Here is a 24,729-nt window from a genome sequence, read left to right as displayed (position 1 = left end):
TACCTGTTCCCGTGCGGGCACAAGTTCCACACCGACTGCACCAGGGCCCAGGCCATGGACATACTGAGTCAGTACAGTATACACAGTCTAAGTCGTTCCGCAACCGTAGCGTGTGCGTGTCGGTGACGGAGACGTGCTGCCTCTGCGAGATCGTGCTGCTGCTGCGGCCCTTCTACCTGTTCCCGTGCGGGCACAAGTTCCACAGCGACTGCACCAGGGCCCAGGCCATGGACATACTGAGTCAGTACAGTATACACAGTCTAAGTCGTCCCGCTACCGTAGCGTGTGCGTGTCGGTGACGGAGACGTGCTGTCTCTGCGAGATCGCGCTGCTGCTGCGGCCCTTCTACCTGTTCCCGTACTGGCACAAGTTCCACAGCGACTGCACCAGGGCCCAGGCCATGGACATACTGAGTCAGTACAGTATACACAGTCTAAGTCGTTCCGCAACCGTAGCGTGTGCGTGTCGGTGACGGAGACGTGCTGTCTCTGCGAGATCGCGCTGCTGCTGCGGCCCTTCTACCTGTTCCCGTGCGGGCACAAGTTCCACAGCGACTGCACCAGGGCCCAGGCCATGGACATACTGAGTCAGTACAGTATACACAGTCTAAGTCGTTCCGCAACCGTAGCGTGTGCGTGTCGGTGACGGAGACGTGCTGCCTCTGCGAGATCGCGCTGCTGCTGCGGCCCTTCTACCTGTTCCCGTGCGGGCACAAGTTCCACAGCGACTGCACCAGGGCCCAGGCCATGGACATACTGAGTCAGTACAGTATACACAGTCTAAGTCGTCCCGCAACCGTAGCGTGTGCGTGTCGGTGACGGAGACGTGCTGCCTCTGCGAGATCGCGCTGCTGCTGCGGCCCTTCTACCTGTTCCCGTGCGGGCACAAGTTCCACAGCGACTGCACCAGGGCCCAGGCCATGGACATACTGAGTCAGTACAGTATACACAGTCTAAGTCGTCCCGCTACCGTAGCGTGTGCGTGTCGGTGACGGAGACGTGCTGCCTCTGCGAGATCGCGCTGCTGCTGCGGCCCTTCTACCTGTTCCCGTGCGGGCACAAGTTCCACAGCGACTGCACCAGGGCCCAGGCCATGGACATACTGAGTCAGTACAGTATACACAGTCTAAGTCGTTCCGCTACCGTAGCGTGTGCGTGTCAGTGACGGAGACGTGCTGCCTCTGCGAGATCGCGCTGCTGCTGCGGCCCTTCTACCTGTTCCCGTGCGGGCACAAGTTCCACAGCGACTGCACCAGGGCCCAGGCCATGGACATACTGAGTCAGTACAGTATACACAGTCTAAGTCGTTCCGCAACCGTAGCGTGTGCGTGTCGGTGACGGAGACGTGCTGCCTCTGCGAGATCGCGCTGCTGCTGCGGCCCTTCTACCTGTTCCCGTGCGGGCACAAGTTCCACAGCGACTGCACCAGGGCCCAGGCCATGGACATACTGAGTCAGTACAGTATACACAGTCTAAGTCGTCCCGCTACCGTAGCGTGTGCGTGTCGGTGACGGAGACGTGCTGCCTCTGCGAGATCGTGCTGCTGCTGCGGCCCTTCTACCTGTTCCCGTGCGGGCACAAGTTCCACAGCGACTGCACCAGGGCCCAGGCCATGGACATACTGAGTCAGTACAGTATACACAGTCTAAGTCGTTCCGCAACCGTAGCGTGTGCGTGTCGGTGACGGAGACGTGCTGCCTCTGCGAGATCGCGCTGCTGCTGCGGCCCTTCTACCTGTTCCCGTGCGGGCACAAGTTCCACAGCGACTGCACCAGGGCCCAGGCCATGGACATACTGAGTCAGTACAGTATACACAGTCTAAGTCGTTCCGCAACCGTAGCGTGTGCGTGTCGGTGACGGAGACGTGCTGCCTCTGCGAGATCGCGCTGCTGCTGCGGCCCTTCTACCTGTTCCCGTGCGGGCACAAGTTCCACAGCGACTGCACCAGGGCCCAGGCCATGGACATACTGAGTCAGTACAGTATACACAGTCTAAGTCGTTCCGCAACCGTAGCGTGTGCGTGTCGGTGACGGAGACGTGCTGCCTCTGCGAGATCGCGCTGCTGCTGCGGCCCTTCTACCTGTTCCCGTGCGGGCACAAGTTCCACAGCGACTGCACCAGGGCCCAGGCCATGGACATACTGAGTCAGTACAGTATACACAGACTAAGTCGTCCCGCTACCGTAGCGTGTGCGTGTCGGTGACGGAGACGTGCTGCCTCTGCGAGATCGCGCTGCTGCTGCGGCCCTTCTACCTGTTCCCGTGCGGGCACAAGTGCCACAGCGACTGCACCAGGGCCCAGGCCATGGACATAATAAGTTCGTATACGGTCGGTTAGACTAGAGATACTGAGTTAGACTGCAGATGCAGTGTATTGGATTCACAGGGTACTACTATACTTAAAAGGAAAGGTACTTACCCAACTGTCCGGCTCGGATTTGATTTATTTTGATATATGTTAGAAAGTTGCCTAAATAACAGCAACGTATTTTTTTGACACCCTATCTCAACCTATTGGATGAAGTTGTCCTCCAAAGTACTGAAAAGTGACTAAGAGAACTTTTGTTCAAGCAAATTGCTAGATGATAGAGCAAGTGTTTTGTTATATCAGCTCTTATTTTTTCTTTCTTAAAATGACCGTAGTTATTGTTCCATCTTTGTAACTTCACGCCAATGTATTGCATTTTTGTCGATGCCGTTTTGACGTACGACTCTTCTCTTTATACCCAATGAATCCCATCTAAATCGTACCATATGCCCTAGTAATAAAGTCCATTTTCCCCAGGCCCCGCCCGCCGCAACAAGCTAGCCGACCTCCAGCGTCAGCTAAACGTCCTCTCCAAGATCGAACTGTCCACCATAACCAGCAGCGGGTTACCGCTGAGAGAGGTACTGAGGAACGAGATCGATGACATAGTGGCCAATGAGTGCATCTTCTGTGGCGAGCATATGATCAACTGTATAGACAAGCCATTTATTGCTGAGGAGGACTGGGACCGGGTTATGAAGGAATGGGAATAGATTTGGAGTATGGATATGATGGTCGTTGTCTACGTGACAGCGTGATAAAACGGTGTCCGTCACTTACTATCCCGCGGTGTTAAAAAGTGACAGTTATTTTATTACTTGGATAAAACCATCCATAATAGGCTGCCTGGCCTTACTTGTATCCGTTGTAATATACATATAACTATAAGTTAAAGGGCACGACCTATTCCTGAGGCATCGTCTTGGGTCGTCCCATTCGTTTTTCGTCAAGTTCTTAAATTAGTCCTATTCTGCTTTCGTCACGCTACATTCGTCACAATCGTCGGTAGCTTTCAATGTAGAATGAGTGACGAAAGCAGAATAGGACTAATTTAAGGACCTGACGAAAAACGAATGGGACGACCCAAGACGTGCTTTTTAGAAATAAGAAGATACTAAGTGACCTAATCTAAGTTTTTGACTTAGGTCGAGTTGAAAGTGAGTAGAATCTAGATACATTATTTGGGAGTGGAGCCCTATCCTCATACTATTTGTGTAATTAAATCCAGTATTTTTTAATAATAACGTTTTGTAAAGGACCAACAAAGGTTTGGCTGTGTATTTTGCTTGAAGATATCGACTGAACTGATGTATAAGAGGCTAATTTCTAGTTGATGTTCCTTTACACCTTGATTTATATCACACTAATGAGCATTGTATGTATTAAAAACAAAATAATTATATTTTTAGGCGATATGCTCCCTGTCCATAAAAGGAAATATAGGTCTAATGTCCCTCTCTACTCTAATTATAATCGCTTACTGTGATAACCAATTATAATTTTATCTTACGTCGCCATGTTATCTATATGTGAAACAATTATGTAAGAGAAATATGAAATAAATATATACAACATATTGTGAAATCATCATTTATTGAGAAAATTGTGTTATCAGATAGTGATAAACAATAAATTAATTAAATATATAAGGATTTAATTAGCGCTTCAAATCCTACGCATAAGGACGCCGTCCTTTCGTATTAGAAACTTAATGTACAAACATAAACACGTCAACACCTTGTTATTATGCACGAGAATATCACGAGGAAGGCTGAACGCCGCGGCGTACTCGCATCTACATGAAACAATTCACTAAGGCAATTCATTGACTAGCTGCCGCGTCTACTTCCATCTTCTGAGAGTCTTGGTCACCTTTCTCGTCGACTTGCATAGATTCTAATTTTTCATCCTTTTTTTCTTCCTTTTCTTTAGTCGTATTGTCTTTGCTCTTGTCACGCTTCTTGACTACTTTTTTCTTGGGAGTCTTTTTCTCGACGTCCTGCTCTTTCTTCTCTACTAGGACGGCTCGGTTCTCCTGGGGTCGCGTGTCGGGAGGCGGGACCTCTTTAGTTTCCTCCGGTTTAGCTTCCTCCGCCTGTGGCTCCTGGGGTTTCTGCTCCTCCTTGGTCTCCTGCGTGTCAGCCTTCGCCTCCTCTTTGGTGTCTTCTTTCATTTCGACCTCTCCGTTGGTCTGGTCGCCGGCCGCGGCCTGCATGTCCACATCCTGCGCCGGAGCGGGCGCCGCCGCCGCCGCTGCCGCGGCGTTCGAATTACTCTCTGCCTTCGCCTCTAGCACCGCTATACATTTCTGTATACACTTGATCGCCTCCTTTCTCGCCAGCCGGATGTTCTCCTTTCCGTCCGTTTCGATATTGTCTAGTTTGATGAGGTTCCTCGTCAGCATCTCGTCGAGGTAAAGGTACTGCTTGTCATTTTTGGCGCCGGTGAAGTTTTCGACTTCGGACATCAGGTTGAGGACGTCGGTCTGGATGGCGAGGATGACTGTGATGGGGTCATTCGGGGTGGTTTGTTGCTTGGGCGGAGGGGAGGGCGCGTGCGGCGGCGGTTGCTGCTGTTGCGGGTGCTGCTGTTGTTGTTGCTGCGGGTGCGGGTGGTGCTGTTGCGGGTGCTGCTGGTGCTGTTGCGGCGGCGGAGCCTGCTGCTGCGGATGGTGCGACTTCGCAAACTGCTCCTCCTGCGTCGGCCGCTTGGGCGACTGCGAGCGCTGCGGGGAGGCGCCGCGGTACGCGTTCTGCGGGTAGGCCTTCTGCTGCGTAAAGGGCTGCGGGCCCTGGCGGAAGCCCTTGTTGAAGGGCGTGCCGAAGGCGCGCGAGAAGTTGGGCGGGTGGTGGAAGGCGGGGCTGTCGTCGGCGAAGTACTGGTCGCGGTCGACGTGCGGCGGCGGCGCGTAGTGTGGCTGCGGCTTGGTCTCGCCGAAGTGCGCGCCATGGTCGACGTTCTTGTTGATGACGGGCTCGTCGCGGCCCTCCACGAAGATGGGGATGTGGCGCACGTTGCCGGCCTGCTGCTGCTGCTGCTGTTGCGGATGCGGCTGCGGCTGCGGCTGCGGCTCGGGCTGCTCGTTGGCGCTCATGCTGGGCGGCGGGCGCGCGTCGGGGGGCGCGGACATGGAGCGCTGGGCGCGGTCGTCCGCATCGACCGACGGGTCGGCGGCGCTCTTCTGGCCTAGATCTACCGTGTTCCTTAATCCGTACTGTGGGAGATGTGGGGAGGGTGCGGCTTCAGTCTGTGTGGCGGCGGAGGTCTGCTGGGGCTGCGGGGAGGCCGGGGCGGGCGGCGCCTGGGCCGGCTGCTGCTGTGTGTGGGGCTGTTGGGCCTGGTGGGGCTGGTGGGCCTGGGGTGCCTGGTGGGGCTGGTGTGCCTGGTGTGCCTGATGGGCCTGGTGCGCCTGGGGTTCCTCAAACCGGCGGCCCCAGTGCGAGGGGAACGAGTCGCGGAACTCTGGCGGGATGTCGTCGAAGGGGAATCTGTCGAAGCCGAACGCGTCGCCGAAACCTGAGAACAGTAAACGTTTCTTGGTAATGTAACCTGTAAGAAAATAGACATTCGTTAGAATGCTGTTTGCTAGTTTGTAGTAAGAGACGTCGTTCGTTTTATAGTTACCAGCTAAACTAAGTTGCTTTAAAACTTGACAAGTAAGTCGGACTGCATCTTTCTACAAAGCTTAGCAAAAACAGATTCATGAAAACGAATGGTATTTCCGATAGTCCAATAATGCAATGACCTTTTAGAGCTAGACAGATGGAGGATAGTGCCCAGCAGTTGGATGTTTATAAGCTAAATTACTAATGGTATATGAAATAAGACAGCAGTAGCTCGAGCCAATTATTTCCTCCATATTTTAAACTCAAAGATTAGGTAATTTATGATGTTGCCATTAATAAATATGAAGATGATAGTTACCGTCAGTGGCGTCCTGGCTGGAAGGCCTGCGCTTGCGCGCCCAGGTGGCGGGCCGCTGCCGCAGCCGCGCCGCTATGTCGGGGTGCCGCGCCGCGAGCGAGCTCCACGCGCCGGACTCGTCTTCATCAAACGGGAAACCGCGCTGAAACAAGAGAAAACATAGTTCAAAACACCTGTCATACTTGCTAAAACTGTATACGTGTTAAAAAACCTCAACAAAGAAAACAAGCATTTAAAATCACTAATTTATAGTCCACTACTCTATCGGTTTTTTTAGAAACTAACGGAATAAAAAGCACGGTTCATAAATTTACGTGTTACGATCTAGGTATCATACAGGCAAAGTTGTTTTAGATAACAAATAGGCGGAAGAATATCAGCTCTATGCAATTCCTACCGCATGATAAATGTGTATGAAAATCCGGCCCGTGAGCCGTTTCTTAAATATTATTATAATTACAGTTAACAAAAGTTGTATCTGATGACATTTTTTGTGTATCAATTTATATTTAGCCACCCACGTAAGTATATTTGTTGTGTGTCTAGTTAAAAATAATGACATCGTCTTTCAAAAACATGTTACTCGTATTACTTGTGGCACTGCGCAATGCCTACACGAGGCTATGTGGGCGTCGTTATTAAATCTTGATTTTACTATACATATAGGTATACCAGGAAAACACCTTAGTCACTTATCTCCGTACCTATCGTTTTCCATATAACTACAAGTATGCACGATTGACATAATATTACGGCACAAAACAGCAGGACATAGTTTTTATCACGAGTCTTATTTATAATTTAAACGTGTTGTAAGCTGATAAACCCAGACGCGGACGGCGGTAGTCGCGAAGACCCGACCATATAAGGCAAGGCCGACCGAGGGCGGCCTCAACGGACACTTTCTTATTGGACAGAGTTATGTTAATTCCGAGTCGATACCCGGGCAATTACGGAAATAAAAATATATTGAACATTGTCTCAGACTTGAATTTGGGTAGGTCAGCATATCGGTGACATTGTTGTCAAGAGTAGGTTTTTTTACAACTTTACGTAAAATTAAGAACGCACATTTTCAAAGAGTCCATCGATCGTAAACTCCAGTGAAAACAAAAGCCTATTACCAAGCACAAGGCAAAATACTAACAAGTAACAAAAGGTACAACTGTGTCCACAACAGTCACCGCAGAAACACTCAAATGCCATTGCCGCGAGTCAGATAGGACTGCACAAATAGTTGACAATTACTGCAAACGCACTCAAATTACAGGAAATTGTTAAGTAACGAGGCGCGACCGTGTTAGCGAGTGCTAAAAACATGGAATCATGATCGCCCGGTCCCATACAATACAAATTGCCGTGGAGACATAAATTTAAAGCGATATTATCTTTGACAAATTGGATTAAATTTATCTTACAACTCGTGCGCAAATACGCAACGTTAATATATTTTAAAGATGAATTAAGTAGCTTTTTAAGGCGTAATTGAGAATAGGTATTAAAAGCTGATAGTCCACTCATTATCAAGTTTGTTATTAAAATGTTGAATTCAAAAGGACCTTCTAAAATTAGCGGATGACTGAATTACCTAGTCTTGTTTACCACAACGCTATTAAGGCGTTAGGTATTACTCGATCCAACTGAATAAATTAGGTCGAGTTCTCAGAAGTATTACCATACAACTTCTTTTTAATCCAACAATAAATAAATACTAAATCACTCTGCGTGTATCAATCTTAATAGATCACAAACATATCGCTTATGGAAGTTAACGACATAATGACTCGATAAAATTATAGTTATGACGACAATTAATAGAGTAATTGACAAGCGCAAAAAGAAACCAGAATGTGCCTCGCGGATAATATTCACTTGATTAACAAATTGAATTTGAGTCGTGACTACCTAATCGCCGCTAAACGAGCTAATCACCAGAAACAGCATAGGGAATATAGCTGAAGTGGTAAACTCTTATATCGTAGTGTAGAATTCTTAGTTCCGGAATGATAAGTTGCCTGTTATCACGTCACACGGTGGGCTGAAAATCGGCCTCCATAGAAATAGAAACCGAAGTCTTAAATTTGAACTTTTTTTTATTGGAATAGCTTTTGTTAGGTTTTATTATGTCCCAAAATTAATCTTAGCTAATTTGGTTGGAAAAATAATTAATTATAATTTTTTTTCAAAATCTTTGTATGGCGCGTATCAGAAAAAACGAGTTTTCTCCGAAAATAAAAAGTTAACCGTAATATCCTGACAGATGATTTTAAAACCAATTATTCTTGATTTTTCCACATAATTAGAATTTTCCTACGGGGTGCACTTTTTTTTAAAAAAATCGATATATATTTTTTATTTTTATTATTTTATTTTTTTATTTTAATACGGTTATACTCGTTATTTTGACTACAAAAAATGAATTTGAGTTTGATCGAACCAATAACTTACGCGTAGTGAATTTTTGTTCTAAGCAAATGTATGGAGCGTACGAGTAAAACGGATTTTTTTTCAAAAATTAAAGGTATACCGTAATATCCTTGCAGAGGATTTAAGTACCAATTATTAATGATATTTTGACATAACGCGAACTTTTCTACCGTGTGCACTTATTTAATAAAAAATAAAAAACTTATTTTTTCATGCTGAAATAGCTTTTTCTCATTGTTTTAATCAAATAAATAATAAACATACAAGAGTTACAAGTAGAAAATTGAAAATAAAACCATTACATCCTTTACATTATTACCATTGTATCCTCTTTATTACATTATCTTTGTACTTAATGAAACAGTATTTAACAAATGACACATTGACAACTTATGAGTCTAAAATTAATGATCATTAATGAGGTCCGGTTACAATCGTTAGTAGATATTATGAATGCAGTTTAATCATTAAGGTTTTAATCATTATGCTTATAATTAGACGTAAAACTAATTATAATAGCAATGATATTATACTCGTAGAATGGTGGTGTTCATTAGTACTAGCAATAAATAGGTAAGGGGTACATTTTATATTTTAGTTCATCTTGAGCTTCTTAACCGCTAACTTACACGACCATAAACCATGGACAGTCTTATTACGAACTTGGACTTGTTTGTTATCCTAAAATCTCAAGGATCTAGTTTAAATCACGAAGCTTTGTTTGAAATAGTGCTAACTAAATCAAACCTTAACCTATTAGAAGATCGTGACACCTTGAAAGAATTTTGCCGAAGATTTACAAGAGCTGCTACTGACAGATGGAAGAAAAGCCAACGGAACACAGAAAAATTTAGAACAATGTATGGATCTTGGTTAGAAGCAAATATTGACTGGCCAAGTTGCTTTTATCTTCAGTTGGATCTTCAGTTAGCCCACGCATCAACCAGCAGTGATCTCATTCCTCATACACTAAGCACATCATCAACTGGAACCATGACGCGATTGAAACGTAAACCATTCGAAGACCTCGGAACGAAGCAGAAAAAAAACAGATGCAGCGATCTAAGCGTTGAAAACACAGACGAAGTGGTGTTTTCAGCTGTAAAGCTTTTAAAAGAAGATGGTCGGGGTGAAATTGCATCATTGATAGAATATATGTTAAAGAACCCAGAAGCAGTCCAGAAATTCACTGCAATCATCAAGAAGCCTGGTTCTACCGCGTCACTTACAGCAGAGAAGGCATTAGGTCTACTGATTTCTTTGAAGTTAAGTAAATGGCAATACATAACTTTACGAGAGACAGCCATCAGAGAGGGTGCTTCAAATTTATACCCATCGTATTATAAGGTGCAGAAGGCTAAATTAGATTGTTATCCACCAACGCAATCTGTTACTGTAACGGATTTTTCGCGTGAGATAACATTGCAAGCTTTGCTGGATTTAACAGTTACACGAATTTTGAATAGTTTACAGGAACAAGTAGAAGACATGCAGTTAAGTTTAATTTCTAAATGGGGATTTGACGGTGCTTCCAGTCAAAGCCGGTACAAGCAGAAAATTGGTGGCAGTGAACAAGATGACTCAAGCATTTTTATGACGACTTTAGTGCCACTAAAGCTTATCTCTGGCGACAAGACAATTTGGACAAATCCAAAACCATGTTCTGCTTCATATTGTCGTCCAAAGCAATTTACATTTACTAAAGAGAACAAAAACTTTGTTCTAGCTCAAAAGAAAAAAATGGACGATGAAATCAAAGACCTAGTGCCCACAGAACATAGGAACAACAAAGTGACACATAAACTGAAGATGACGATGGTAAACGGCAAAATCTGCACATATCTTTCACAGGCTAAGTCAAGTGCAACATGCGTTTTATGTTTAGCTAAGCCTAATGAAATGAACAATATAGACAAAGTTTCGAAAAAAACAGTGCCTGATACTACCTTATATGAATTTGGACTATCATCTTTACATGCCCGGATCAATACCATGGAATGCCTTCTTCATATAGCATATCGATTGGACTTTAAAGAATTTTATGCAACTGAAAAGAGGGGCCTTAAACAGAAGATGGAACTACGGAAGAAGATTATTCAAGATCGCTTCAAAGACGAACTAAATCTTTTAGTCGATGTAGTAAAACAAGGTTCTGGGACAACGAATGATGGAAACACAGCACGAAAATTTTTCGAAGATCCCGAAAAAACAGCTAATATCACTGGACTGGACAAACAACTGATTCGGAGATTTGCTGTAATTCTGCAAGCTGTCACATCAGGTGAAGTAATTGACACTGAAAAGTTTAAAGCTTATTGTAAAGATACAGTGGACGACTATATTAAATTTTACAGTTGGTATAAGATGCCCCCAACAGTGCATAAATTGCTGATCCATGGCACAGATATCATTGCACAAAATGATATTGTACCGATTGGTCATCTCTCTGAAGAAGCATCCGAGGCACGCAACAAAGACTTCAGAATGTTCAGAGAGCATCACTCACAAAAAAAAAACGAGACAAGATTCGAACAGGGATGTTTTTAATATGTTACTTTTGTCTTCCGATCCTGTCCTTTCTTCAATGAGGCCAACAATAAGTGGAAAAAAGAAACAGGCTTTCTTCCCTGAAACTTTAGAATTATTCATTTGTCTGGAACCTCAAGAAGAAGAAGTGACAGATACCTCAAATGTGTACCCTGATTCTGAAATGGACACGGATTCGGAAGTAAGCGACCAGGAAAACTAAACTTTCAGGATTCCAATATTAGCATTAGAATACTTTTAATTAGGATAGCATTACATATACTTATTTCTGTTTTTATGTAAACCAATTATTGATAATGTTACTGATATTTATTTAATTAAGTAAATTCGTAGTATCTACTAATGATTGTAACCGGACCTTATTAACGATCATTAATTTTAGACTCATCAGTTGTCAATATGTCAAATTTGTTAAATATTGTTTCATTAAGTACAAAGATAATGTAATAAAGAGGATACAAGGGTAATAATGTAAAGGATGTAATGGTTTTATTTTCAATTTTCTACTTGTAACTCTTGTATGTTTATTATTTATTTGATTAAAACAATGAGAAAAAGTTATTTCAGCATGAAAAAATAAGTTTTTTATTTTTTGTTAAATAAGTGCATACGGTAGAAAAGTTCGCGTTATGTCAAAATATCATTAATAATTGGTACTTAAATCATCTGCAAGGATATTACGGTATACCTTAAATTTTTGAAAAAAAAATCCGTTTTACTCGTACTCTCCATACATTTGCTTAGAACAAAAATTCACTACGCGTAAGTTATTGGTTCGATCAAACTCAAATTCATTTTTTGTAGTCAAAATAACGAGTATAACCGTATTAAAATAAAAAAATAAAATAATAAAAATATATCGATTTAAAAAAAAAAGTGCACCCCGTAGGAAAATTATAATTATGTGGAAAAATCAAGAATAATTGGTTTTAAAATCATCTGTCAGGATATTACGGTTAACTTTTTATTTTCGGAGAAAACTCGTTTTTTCTGATACGCGCCATACAAAGATTATGAAAAAAAATTATAATTAATTATTTTTCCAACCAAATTAGCTAAGATTAATTTTGGGACATAATAAAACCTAACAAAAGCTATTCCAATAAAAAAAAGTTCAAATTTAAGACTTCGGTTTCTATTTCTATGGAGGCCGATTTTCAGCCCACCGTGCGTCACTTAACGCGTTAACTGCTGAACTAACAACTCGGGATGGTCCATGTCTGTTGACCAATCATATATTTACAATTACATTACGCCGCGATGACTTTCAAACCGGTTGAAATGGTCTCTACAAACTAATTTTAGAATTTGCCCATCTTAGAAATACTAGTTATGAAGAAAGTCTAGATGGATGAATTTCACACCTTACGTCACTTATTTGTTCGGAATATTTATCAACATACGCGTGAGAAGTTTCTCTTTCTGGCCAGAATAAGGATAAGTTGCGAAAACGACCGCACTCTGATGATTTGCACAGGGTGAGATCATCGGGGGACGAGCAAAAACCGATTACCACAACACTGATTATTAAGTAATCTGCGTCGTAAGAGAATATAAACAACTAGGTAGGCATTTAAAAATACCTAGGTACTTATTATCATGAACTAAACCTGTTGAATAAGTTTTATATAAGGCAAAGTTTGCATAAGGTAGGTAGCTAACCTAATAGCGAAATCATAACTGTAAATTACTTTTGGAAATGAAAATAAAAAATGTAGAAGTAGAAACACGCATCTTCGACAGTTTTTTTTTTGGCAAGTCAATGGCCAAGCGATGATGGCAAAGAAGCAAAAAAATCTTTTGAATGTTAAACATTAAAGTTATTGTTGGCCAACGGGACGTAGGCGGGACAAATGTTAAGGTGTATTGACAACGCAAAAGGAACTATTCCTAATTTACAACTAAGGCCATTTGTTAAATCGAACACGAAGTCAATTCTAGGCGACACAATCTTTTGCACAATCTACAAAGATGGTAAAGCACGAAAACGACTTCCGCTCAAGGAAAACGTTGAGAAATCGTCACAATTATGCATTTACTAATAAAGAAATAGTGTTGGTCATCGAGAACAGTATATAATCCACCGTATTTGCACGGTAGTGGGCGTCAGATGGCGTCACGACAACTCCTAGCCCGTTTATGTGCAAACGATGGATTTGCCGTCTAAGCCGAGCGCGATGACATCATCTCCTCAGGTAGAGTGTTTGTGAGAGCCGTGAACGTGACCGATCGCCGGCTTCGGACGAAAAGTCAACAATCAGTGAGAAAGATCATTTTAGCACGTGGCGTGATGTAGTATTTGCATAGAATAATATGCTAGAAACACGTGACGATACAAGAGTGTAAAAAAACGAACAAAATAAATAGTCGACAAGCAATTTTGCAAGACAGCTTTTCTACAAAGGGGCTCATTTTCAATTGTATTTTCTTGTACAGTATTTATCTGCAATTTTAACTATTCCGGTCTATTCCTCTATCCTTAAGTTGTCAAACGCCCCGGAAGAAGTACGTTTCGAAACTTTGGCCGAAATGGATTGTTTTTGGGTCAAAGCAGACCTATCTTAAGCGTTAAGATAGTAACTGCTCATCAAACAACCAGCACACATTTCCAGAAGCACTCAAGCAGAATTTACAACAGAGTTGCAGCAAACTGACCCGTTTACATGCGTTTACGACTGAGGAACAACATGTGTTCAACCAATATTCGATTGAAAGTGCAGAGATTAAATCATATTTAGAACACTACCGGTAGGAATACAGAAGAGCACTAGTGTTTGAAGTCTGTTTGTCGGTAAATTTACTGAGACCTATTAAAGAGTAGCGTAGTAGTAATATTAACAGAAAAGTAGATAAAACTAGTCTTAAAAGTCAGACTATTACTAATTGCCAAGATGGAAAAGCATCGTAAAATTGTCCGTGTTTTTAGAAGTAAATCAACTTGCGATGATAAAGTACCAGACACCCGTGTTGCCCTCGTTCAGAAAAAAAGACTGCAATTGTGATTACCTGTCTTACGCACACTAAAACCATATTAATGAGAAAACAAATTCACGTGCAGATGCCAATGTAAGGGTGCCCAATGAATAGGTATGTCATTCAATAACCTAAATGACTTCATCTACCTACAGCACCAAAAATATTAAGAGCTTTAAGAGGGAATGCTACATTATTTCTGTTTTGGCAAGCAAAAGTGGTTAATATTTTGAAATGGCCAGAATCTCCGGTTTGGATAATTACTAAGCAGAATTGGCGGTGATCGAGACAAACGTTATGTGCGCGTGCGCTGGTGAGTCACGCAGCGTCGCGACGTCACTACATGTTTACATTCGCAAGCGTATTCTGTAATCCGAATTATATCCATTGCCAATTTTTTTTGTGGACAAAAATATTTGAAAATTTATGATGATATATTTAATTTTTCTATTGGGGCCCTGGACCTACAGGAAATGTGTAGATAGAGCTTTGCCGGGTTTTTTTTCAACAATTCTTGAGTTAATTGCGAAGATTTAATTTTGACATAGCAAGTGCTATGAAAGTTACCAAAGCGAGGATTTGGTTTTAGGCTTACTAGTTTGTGTGTGTTACTAGTTTGGTTTTAGTAGTTACTTATTTAGTTTTAAATGTTTCAAGATAGAAAATCGAAATCCATCAATTTCGATCTAATCGTATGACAACCATTTCTAACAGTTTCTTAAACCAATTATGTCCATCAAGGAACACCAAATTTAGACAATGATTGACAAGATCGAGTGAATCACTAATTGATTACAATGAATCTCATAACTAAGGCTGACCGCCCACACGTTTTTGAGGCAAAATTGGCTATTGTTGATCTAGGTACCAGCTGGTGTCTTGTATCGATCTTACTTTGGAGAGGTCACCGGTCGATGTAAATGTCCAATATCGCGAGGATTAGCGGAATTCCAAGAAATCTAAAGGCTTTCATGGTCTGAATAATACACGATGGCTAAAAAATAACTGCATTCCCATGCATTGCATGGGAGGTTTTGGGATTATACTGACCAAGTTTTACTATGGGGACCCACCCCGAAATCGTGATAAAAAAATTGCCCTCCTATAGAAAATTGACCAGCAAAAAGGAATGACACAGCCAAAATTTTCTTTCGCGATTTCGGGGTTGGTCCCATAGTAAAAGTTGCTCAGTATAATGCCATGCAAATCCCTGGCAACGGGAATGTAGTTATTTTTTAGCACCCCGTATAAAAGTTTTTCCTTATATACATCAGAATTATTTTATTTTAATACGCAGTGCGCCGAACGTCGGAGTTCTAATGAGTCATTATTCATGGGCACCACCTACGGTTTATTCGAACCAGAAGGTGGAATAAACAGATGCAATAAGACAGCCATACAAAGGTGAAATTTATCAAAACTTTTAATAATTAACCATAAGGATGCTACAAGTCATCTACCAATAATTGTATTATACAGACAAGGGTGGTATGAGGGTTTGTCTAAAAATATGACGATTTTGTCATAAGACCGTTCGATAGTTTTTAGGGTTCCATTACCTAAAGGGTAAAAACGCGATCCTATTCCTAAGACTAAACTGTCCGTCTATCTGTCACCAGGCTGTATCTCATGAACCGTGGTAGCTAGACAGTTGAAATTATCACAGATGATGTATTTCTACAAAACAACAAATACTAAAAACAATAAAATAAATATTTAAGTGGGGCTCCCATACAACAAACGTAATTTATTGGCCGATTTTTGCGTAGTGGTACGGAAACCCTTCGTGCGCGAGTCAGACTCGCACTTGGCCGGTTTTTTATTTATTTATTTTATTATTTCCTCTACTATTAGTACATTTACATGTCAAGGTAGCCATGTAAAACAAAGAAGCAGGTAATTTCCTTATGTAGGAGGTGCGGAAATTATTTTGGGCCCGCGTCCAGGGTTATTCACGCACAAAATTGCGTTCTAAGTAACTTGGCAAACGCTCAATTTCGGAAAAGATTGTGCGTGTGATTATGATTATTTTTTTGTTTTTATATTACCTACTAATGAATATTTCACCTTTGCCCAAGATATTTCGTCTGGTGTCAACCGCAACTCACTAATTGCAAAAAAGGTTGAATATTATTTATATTTATTGAAAAGATGAGGAATACAGAATGAAGATTTAATAAAAGAAAATTGTGGCTACTTATAAAATAAAACTATGTACTAAAACTAAATCTAACTAGGAAAAAAAATACATAAAATCAACTTTGTTTCACGGTTCATTTGATTCCGAACTTGCAGAAGTATGGTTGTCAACTTGTCACCTGACGAATCATATGATAGGTAGTAGGTTAGGTATAAGTAATTATTTTATTCGTGTGATACACACGACATTCTTACATATTGGCATGTCCATTGTCCATATGCTATGAAACATATTCAGCCTGATTTTTAAAATGACTAACCTGTTTTAATAAATAAATTACTTTATTTCTAATAAATTAAAGAATTTATAAAAAAAAAATGTTAATTCAATAAACTTCGTGAACGAGACTTAATTTGTAATAGTTATTGGTTAATAAGAATAGGTACAATAGAGTCAACTGAGAGACTGAAAAAATATTTTATGGTATGATTCAGGTACCTTTCAGCAAAAACATAAATGAGAAGAAGCAGCACCAGTAAAAGTAACTTTATAAAAAAAATGCTCGCAAAGGTCGGTTAACTCTATTGTCCAAATATCTCGTTTGTCATCAAACTAACAATTAGCCACTAACAGCGACAAAATTCTAAATAAGGTAATGTTTAAGTTACGTTAGACGAAAAGTTTATCAAAAGTTCAAAGTCCTAGCCTAGGTGCTTACCTCATCCTTACTCCCGTGGTATTCCGGGGGCTTCTCTAACACAACGGGTGATTCCATTTCCTTAATCCTAAACACTGGAATGTATCACAGATAAACACTTCACTTGGTTGCGTGTGGCACGCGAATACTGATATAAAGGTTAGCTTGGTAACGTACGCTCTCGTTTCTCAATGTATACTGAGTCGACGGCGAGCAACGCTTGCATTTATACCTACGCTGTTGGAACCCGCTTCGAGAAGCGCCCGGATTGTTCGAGAACGGGGCTTCGCTAGACGTTTCGAGGCGGTCGATTTATAAGCGACGAGTCCATTGCCGCTGCCCAACAGGGCTTGTTAACTTTTGTGTATGAGGGGAGGAACTAAAGCGGCAATGTACGCTTGCAAGAACTGTGCCACATTTTCTTAAAGCTCGGGCAAAAAGCTCGCATGCGTGGTCGGGGCGCTTGGAACTTTCGAGCTTTTTCTACTTTATTCGGGATATTACGATGTGGCGCCCTTAAAGGGATTTGAAAATGGCGAAGTTTTCTTTTTATACAAACTTGCATCAACTTCCAAAAAGTACAAGATCCCAATATCCTCGATACATTGATGCATATTAAAATAATTACAGACTACCTTAGGTATGTCTATAAATAATGTAGCGTACGAATATCTCATTTTATTCGTCGCCATGTATGAATCACCAAATGCAATTTATTTATTGTAGTGACAAGACAATGCAAATTACATGTGTGTTTATTATTAAATTTCCTTCAGCGATCCTTATACTTACAAGTAACATTTGTACCTGACACAGCTTATGTAGAGTCTTAAACAAATAAGTTGGTCATAAAATATCACATAAACGATTGTTTCGTTATATAAGCGGTCACCGTGTAAATAAACACTATAAGAACGACTGACGCCATACATTTACAAATCGCTATGAAGTTGGTTTAACAAATGTCTAACAATAAGATTATTCAGTACGGATATAATAAATAAAAATATGCAATAATTGCTTCTTTACAAAAGGTATAAGATATAGGGGTTGTCCTTCTTGAATATTTACTGGTTTCTGTGTATACCGCGGTATTACATGGAAGTTGGTGAGGGATGTAGGCCCCTGTGGCGAGCTACCAGAACAAGTGTAAGAATACATTCATGGTGAAAGGGCGTAATTAAACACAATGTAAAAAATTTAACTCTCAGTACAACAATAGTAGAACACTGAATCAGTTTAAATTATACTGTATAAAATTAGCTATTAATAGTGAGGCTATTCTTCAACAGCTGAGTACAGTGCCGTGGCATTTGACTTGGCCTGCGAAAGGTCGTTGAACCGCTAAAGAAAACGCATTTAGACCACTCGGTGCAATGCAGATGGAATACTAAATAATACAGGTGGTTAATATATTATAATTAGATACAAAGACAATAAATATAAGAAGTACTGTACTTGTTATGTTCTTGGCGTACAGGTATTTATTTCTTTTGTCTACCAAGATGAATAGTAACAGCAAAAAGAATATAGTATAGAGGGGTCCTGTCATAGTAAATGTTGTAGTCACTGTAAATTTACTGCCATCTATCGACACACGACTATAACTCAAAATAAACACGTATAAAATTATCAAAAAAATGAATATATGTATATGGATAAATGATTTTATTATTTTTATATAATTTTGACCCATGTTCATTCACTGATATCTATGTGTTAAAATTGTTAAATATGAAACGGTGTCGTCCCGCCATCTAGCCGAGCATAGGCTAAAGGTGTGTGCGCCATCTATCCGAGAATGACTTTTTCTTGATTTCCGATGCACGTTTTTTTCTTAGACTTTATTCATCTTATACGAAGTTACATGTCTTTGGTAACTAAGTTCAGCAGCGTAACAAGATCGAATAAGACGGATTAACCTTACATAGGTATATACCTACGGATGAAAATGAAAAAATAATTGTACTCGATAAAGTATGAAACCTTTTCAACATCCGTCAAGCACCTTTCATGTAAATATGTCTAACGTAGAGATATTTACGGATAATGGGTTCAATAACAGCTGATCCAGGCAGATTAATTACTAACCAAACATAATGTTCTCTTGTAGTCATCTTGTAGGCATGATTGGTACCAGATGCATTGCAATAACAACAGTTTATTCAGAATCAGACCAATGCCAATCGGTAGCCCCAAGGTTGATCGCAACCCGTAAACAACACAACTGGGGCATGGAGTGTGTAGGATGCCGTCTGAGTTCTAAATACAGAAGTTTTGGTCAATATTGCGTAACTAAATTTACGCGACAATTATTGGTGACCTCAAAACACTGAGAATCTGTGTCGTCTGGAAAGTATTTCATGAGCGCCAGACACTAACGAACGCGTTGAAGGAATTTATTAATAGTAAATTACACGAAAATATTACAACTTTAAACAGTCCGTGTAATATTCTTAGTATTAACATCAGCATAATGACAATGAAAGTGTTTTGAGAGAACGGGCAATGTCGTTGCGCTATTAAGTATGAACCGATTGGTTTTAGAGATCTTTTATTGAGACCACGTGAAAATAATTAAACACATGATCAAAGCTGTAATGTGGTGTAAACAAAACATAAAGATATTGGCAGTCCCGCGTTGTTACCGAGAGATATTTGCCTATTTTTATAACGTCCTGATCGTCCGGCTCTAGCCTTCTATCTGTACTCACATTTCGCTTCATTTTACAATCTCATCATCCGGGGATTCAGTTGAGAATTTCCTAGCAATCCGAAGGTTTTGTTCTTGAACTAAACACCACACCACAGAGTTTAGTTTTTATTCTTCGCACACCACTCACTCGCGCTGCTCGGTTCGTTTTGCACGTGCTGTGGGTGTATGCCGCGAATCACCGAAATAGAACTTTTGGAATAACTCTACACAAATTATATTGCCTGCGTCACTCCGTGAAGAATACTAGACGAGCTGAAGATCAAGAACGGAAACGCGTTTGCGAGAGCCTGTGATTAATGGATGTGACACATTTTGTGGAGACGCGAGATGCAGTGATTGCCGCGATCTTGTATGCATTATTAAAGTTTGCCATACTAGACTTTTGAATTTTGTTTCAGGAGATGTATGCAGGTCTTTTATCGAAGCTAATGGTTTATTCCACGCAACAAGAAACAACAAAATCCAACGAAACTACACTGTCAGGAGGAAGACCACCGATGTGTTGAAGAGTGGATCTCGGTTCCATCGTCTGTTTTCTGTGACAAATACTATTTAGGTCCCTAACTCCCATACAAAACAAGAGTATATGGGCGAATCATAAATAATTATAAATATTACTGAACCGATAGCTTCACCTTTGGCCCTGGCATCCCATAAGTCCCATGTCCCATCAGGTAGAAATAATAGGCGCAACCTTGTGCTGGTTTTCCGTGTTCATTGCTATTTTGTCTATTTTAGTTTCCGTTTACCTACTTTTTTCTGCACAAAAGGTATTTGATTTGTCTGTTAGACGCACGCCTGGGACGTACTGGCTACCAAAAATGTAAAGACAATAAAAAAATAATAAGTGATACGAGTAAGAAGTAAGTGAGTGAAGTGTATTAAGTGACAAGAGTCAGTCCACCTCCTTTCGCAAAACCTTCAGGTGTAGCTCAAGTTTCACGTATCATTTTCGAATAATATATCAAACGGTGACAGCGCCTTTGCACAAGCTAAATGGCTTCCTTCCTCGTAGTAGAAGGGAGTCCTTGAGCTGCAGCGCAGGCGTCTCATTAGCACCCACACTGCCTATCTATTCACACATTTTGTATCCAACAGATATCTCACTTCCAGTATAGATTGACCTTGATATTGGTAGGAAGTGTGTCTAATCGGTGGATAAAGTTATACTGGTCTGTTATCGATGTGAATCAGGGCAGGCTGGTGGGCAAGAGGGATTCTACTGCATATTGCAGCGCGTGGGTGAAGAGATCAGGGCTGCGTAATGCGACTTGTTTATACCTAGTAATAATGCATCATAATTCAAAAGGTATTTAGATTTCCTCGCCGTTTTCCTGTGTATAATCCGGCTTTGTGCAGGTGCGTACATATGGATGCGCACTTGATGCTTTGGTAAACAAATTTGCAGTTTGGTTCGAAGAACATTTAAACAGGAGTGCCGGTTTCCCTGCAAATCATCATAGAATGAACTTAACACCAAAAGTGTAGACGTTAATATAAAAGTACCTACCTATACTTTTTGTAAATATTTTCTTCCAGAAATGACTGAAATCAGTCCTCATTAAATCGTTTTTTTGTTTGACGAAAGGCTTTAATATTTCCGATTTTTTTTAATGGTCAATGTAGAACTTGATCGCATCAGCCCTAGAACAATTACTGGTTGATTGGTGATAATGGTGCAGCCCGCTAACGATAACAAATGGATAGAGGTGTTCTTATTACTGCAACCGCTGTTATTCCTACGTATAAATAATATGTTGAGCTTGTTAATGTTAGTACAAAGTTGCATTTACAAGTTGTGCCATATCAGAATTACATTGTCAACATCTTTATTAAGGATGTAACTATGAATTCCTATAGCTGTAAATACAAATAGGTTTGATAATCAGATAATAATTTAGAAATAACGAATCTTAATTCTGGGTCTTGGAATTTCGTCATCATTATACCTACATATAGACGGACTGCATTGACGGAATTGTCGGACTTTGTTAAGCTCTCGGAAATTTCAGGAAAATTTCACAAGTAAAGTGATTTAATTTTCACTAATAATTATAAGAATTTCCCAAAATTACCACGTGTGGAATGGAAATTTCGTAATTTTTGAAACATTTGTATTAAATAATGGAATTGTAAACATAAAATAATCATAATCACAAAACAGCTAAACTAAGGTCATGTCATAATACCTTTACGACAATATAAGATCAATTACTTTTGCAACGGTAATGAAATTGATGACAGTCAGATGCCACTCACATATCTATCGATGTCAATGGAATATTAATTAGTGTTCATTGCATTCATTATAATATTTCATATGAGTGTTTAGATTGTTTAAAATCATGCAATTATTTAAACATGATGATAAATTCCTTTAACTTTCTTTATTTTTGTTATCATTTCCATATATGACTGAAACTGTTCGATGTTTGTGCAATATAAATTCAATCAAAAAACAGGTCCCACTTTTCCCTTAACCCTATAGCAGTACATAGTTGATTAAAATATCCGATAGTATTGGCTTTTACGACAGCTGACACTGATTTGTGAACATTACAGATTCACTCGCCGGAAGAATTGCAAAATACAATTAAAGTTTACCTTCCAGAGTGACATCGCCTGATATGTCAAGTCGAAAATAAAACAAGTATCACGCAAGGGACAACGCTCGGACCACTACACCTTCAGGGTTTTTTTAGGTTAGCAACCAGTTTGTCACTGATCTTTGATCACGCAAAATTCTTACTGATGTCGGGATCAAGTTCTAGCAGCACTGTCAAATGTTTTGTGAAGTGACCAGGGCGCGGTCCACAATGTAAATGTATGGAAAGTTATTAATTAACACGGTTCACACCTTCACTACATTTGGTTGTTTAATGTATGATTAACGAGAATTGATAACACGGTCATCTTTATAAATAAACATGACATTGACATCATAAAATATAATAATATGAGATATAAATTACTAGGCGTGGTGATAATGAGGGTAAAAGTGCAATCATGTCATTCATTAAGTCACACGTGATATGACATATAATTATAAAGGCGTAATATTGCACATATTACATGATTATAGTTTTTAAGATTCCTCTCCAACTATGTAAACCTAAGTATTACACGATAAGATAAAGCAATAAAATTTATATGCGGATTAGCGAATAAACATATTGGATTTGGTTATTGGATACTTTCAATATAATGAAATCGTAAGTACAAATAGCAACACTCCTAACTGTACATCGGTGGACTTTATTCCAAAAGGCATAAGGTTCACCGATGTACAGTTAACACTGTAGGCGATGGTACAATAGTACAAGAGCCAAATAAACTTTATTGGCTGACGATTCTTCTTCATTATCCATGCAACAATCTAAGCTGTCGAATCTTGGAAGTATTGGATTGTAACCACGGGTCTCGAATGATCTTAATCCGGCCTATTTTCATTCCTTTATCCTACACCTAAATTCTTCCTCAATCAATGCTCTGGCACATTAGCAGATAAATCTCATCCCGCACTCACGGTAATGGAGTGTATGATACGGATTAGATATTTTTAAATGCTTATAGGTATCAATCTTCCATTTGGTATGTAGGGTAGTGGAATGTTGGCGTGTGTAAGGAATCATTTACACGAATCTCACGAATGTGTTGCCAAGCTAAGACAAAAGGGCATATCTTCATACGAGTTTTAATAACATACTTGTGTTTTGCTTTTGATAGCTTTTGCTTGTGTCATTCAACTACGAACATTCAGGTTTTTTTTTAATGGATTTATTGGTACACAATTACAAATTGCAAGTAAATATCTTGGCATCAGTCTAATAGATACCTAAAGAACAAAAATAATTTGTGCTTATCTTCGTGTGCTTTTAGATTGGAATTTGAATGGAAAGAGAAATATTGGAGAAAATATCTAACACGAGGGAGATTCGTGATGTCACAACAAACAGAGTTAAAGAAATAATCATACATTATATTCAATTTAAGAACATTACCCTCATTCTTGACTTGTGTAGATAATAGATCCGCTAACACAATTTATAGTTCACGAAACAAAACAGCAAATGTATTATCCGAAAACTAGATAAGAAATGTTGGATAAAAAAATGGTTACCAAGCTGTTTCAATTAAAACCATTATAAATATTTATATGTGTTGTATAAATCCAGAGAAACGTAGGCTGACTTTTATAGGCCATCTGCTAGTCAAACGACTCAAACGTCAGATCGAATGGCTATAAAATTACGACACCTTTTTATTTCCTATGGGTGCAATAACTCCAAACGCTGCTATATCGTTCGTAACTTGGCTCATTAGTGTCGTTTACATGATAATTGGTGACATACGATATTATCTAATCGGACACAGTGACAAGAGTGCTAATTATCTAGAGCGTATGAATTCGAGGTTTGCAGAGAAATGAAATGGATAAATAGCTGTCCATAATAACAGAGTCTGTGCTGAAAGAGAACAGTCGAGGAATGTATTGGACCCCATACCGGATCCATATTGGATGTCTATGTCTATTTGGAAAAGAAATCCAGATTACTTTATTGATGCTGACTACCAAGTAGGTACACTTGTATGCTGATTTTTGGTTAAGCAACGCAACCTCCAATATTAATTTAGTTAAGCACAATCATGTACAAACCCAGATTCGTCTAATACTTACTACTTATGGCATGGCTTAGTCGATTAGTGATGTAAGAATCTCTTTATCTATCTGAGAAATTGATTAACAGTCCGCCGGACGGTATCGGCCTGTCAGTTAGAACAAAATTTTGACAGTTCCGAACAACTAACAGGCCGATACCGTCCGGCGGACTGTTAATCAGTGGGCCCCTAGAATTTTCCTGTTCCAAATTTATACACATAAACTTCATCTAGAATTTACATAAACTTTATCCACTCTCCCGTTTTTTCTAAGAATCGTGCCCAAGGCGTATTTTACGCGACTATAAAACTTGTTGTAGCGTATTTAATTGGTCTGCCC

At 40.2% G+C, this 24,729-nt stretch overlaps 2 protein-coding genes and 1 long non-coding RNA gene across 4 annotated transcripts in view; 1 reads left to right on the top strand and 2 right to left on the bottom strand.

Moving 5' to 3' along the window:
* LOC134667568 (vacuolar protein sorting-associated protein 18 homolog) overlaps positions 1 to 3,890 on the top strand; it is a 36,177-nt gene extending 32,287 nt beyond the window's left edge. Inside the window, exon 11 of the mRNA XM_063525002.1 lies at positions 2,784 to 3,890. Within this exon, the coding sequence (XP_063381072.1) occupies positions 2,784 to 3,019 (236 nt within the window). The 3' untranslated portion in view covers positions 3,020 to 3,890. The remainder of the gene's footprint in view (positions 1 to 2,783) is intronic.
* On the bottom strand, positions 3,883 to 19,872 carry LOC134667547 (BAG domain-containing protein Samui-like). Of its 2 annotated transcripts, none has more exons than XM_063524973.1 (3): positions 19,729 to 19,872; positions 6,231 to 6,372; positions 3,883 to 5,822 (listed from the first exon to the last, which is right to left on the bottom strand). In XM_063524973.1, exons 1-3 carry the CDS (start codon positions 19,738 to 19,740, stop codon positions 4,129 to 4,131), a joined length of 1,848 nt encoding a protein of 615 aa, XP_063381043.1. In that variant the 5' UTR covers positions 19,741 to 19,872; the 3' UTR covers positions 3,883 to 4,128. The 2 variants fall into 2 exon arrangements, with proteins under 2 accessions (XP_063381043.1, XP_063381042.1); XM_063524972.1 differs by lacking the exon at positions 19,729 to 19,872 and adding an exon at positions 17,036 to 17,224.
* LOC134667517 (uncharacterized) lies at positions 8,569 to 12,370 on the bottom strand. The gene is made up of 2 exons (XR_010098645.1): positions 11,952 to 12,370; positions 8,569 to 8,962 (listed from the first exon to the last, which is right to left on the bottom strand). It is a non-coding gene; the product is annotated as an uncharacterized LOC134667517 (long non-coding RNA).
* Positions 19,873 to 24,729: the final 4,857 nt, after the last annotated feature.

The sequence above is a fragment of the Cydia fagiglandana genome, chromosome 9 (assembly GCF_963556715.1).
Source record: "Cydia fagiglandana chromosome 9, ilCydFagi1.1, whole genome shotgun sequence".
Lineage (NCBI taxonomy): Eukaryota > Metazoa > Arthropoda > Insecta > Lepidoptera > Tortricidae > Cydia > Cydia fagiglandana.
This window is presented reverse-complemented; position numbering and strand designations above follow the sequence as displayed.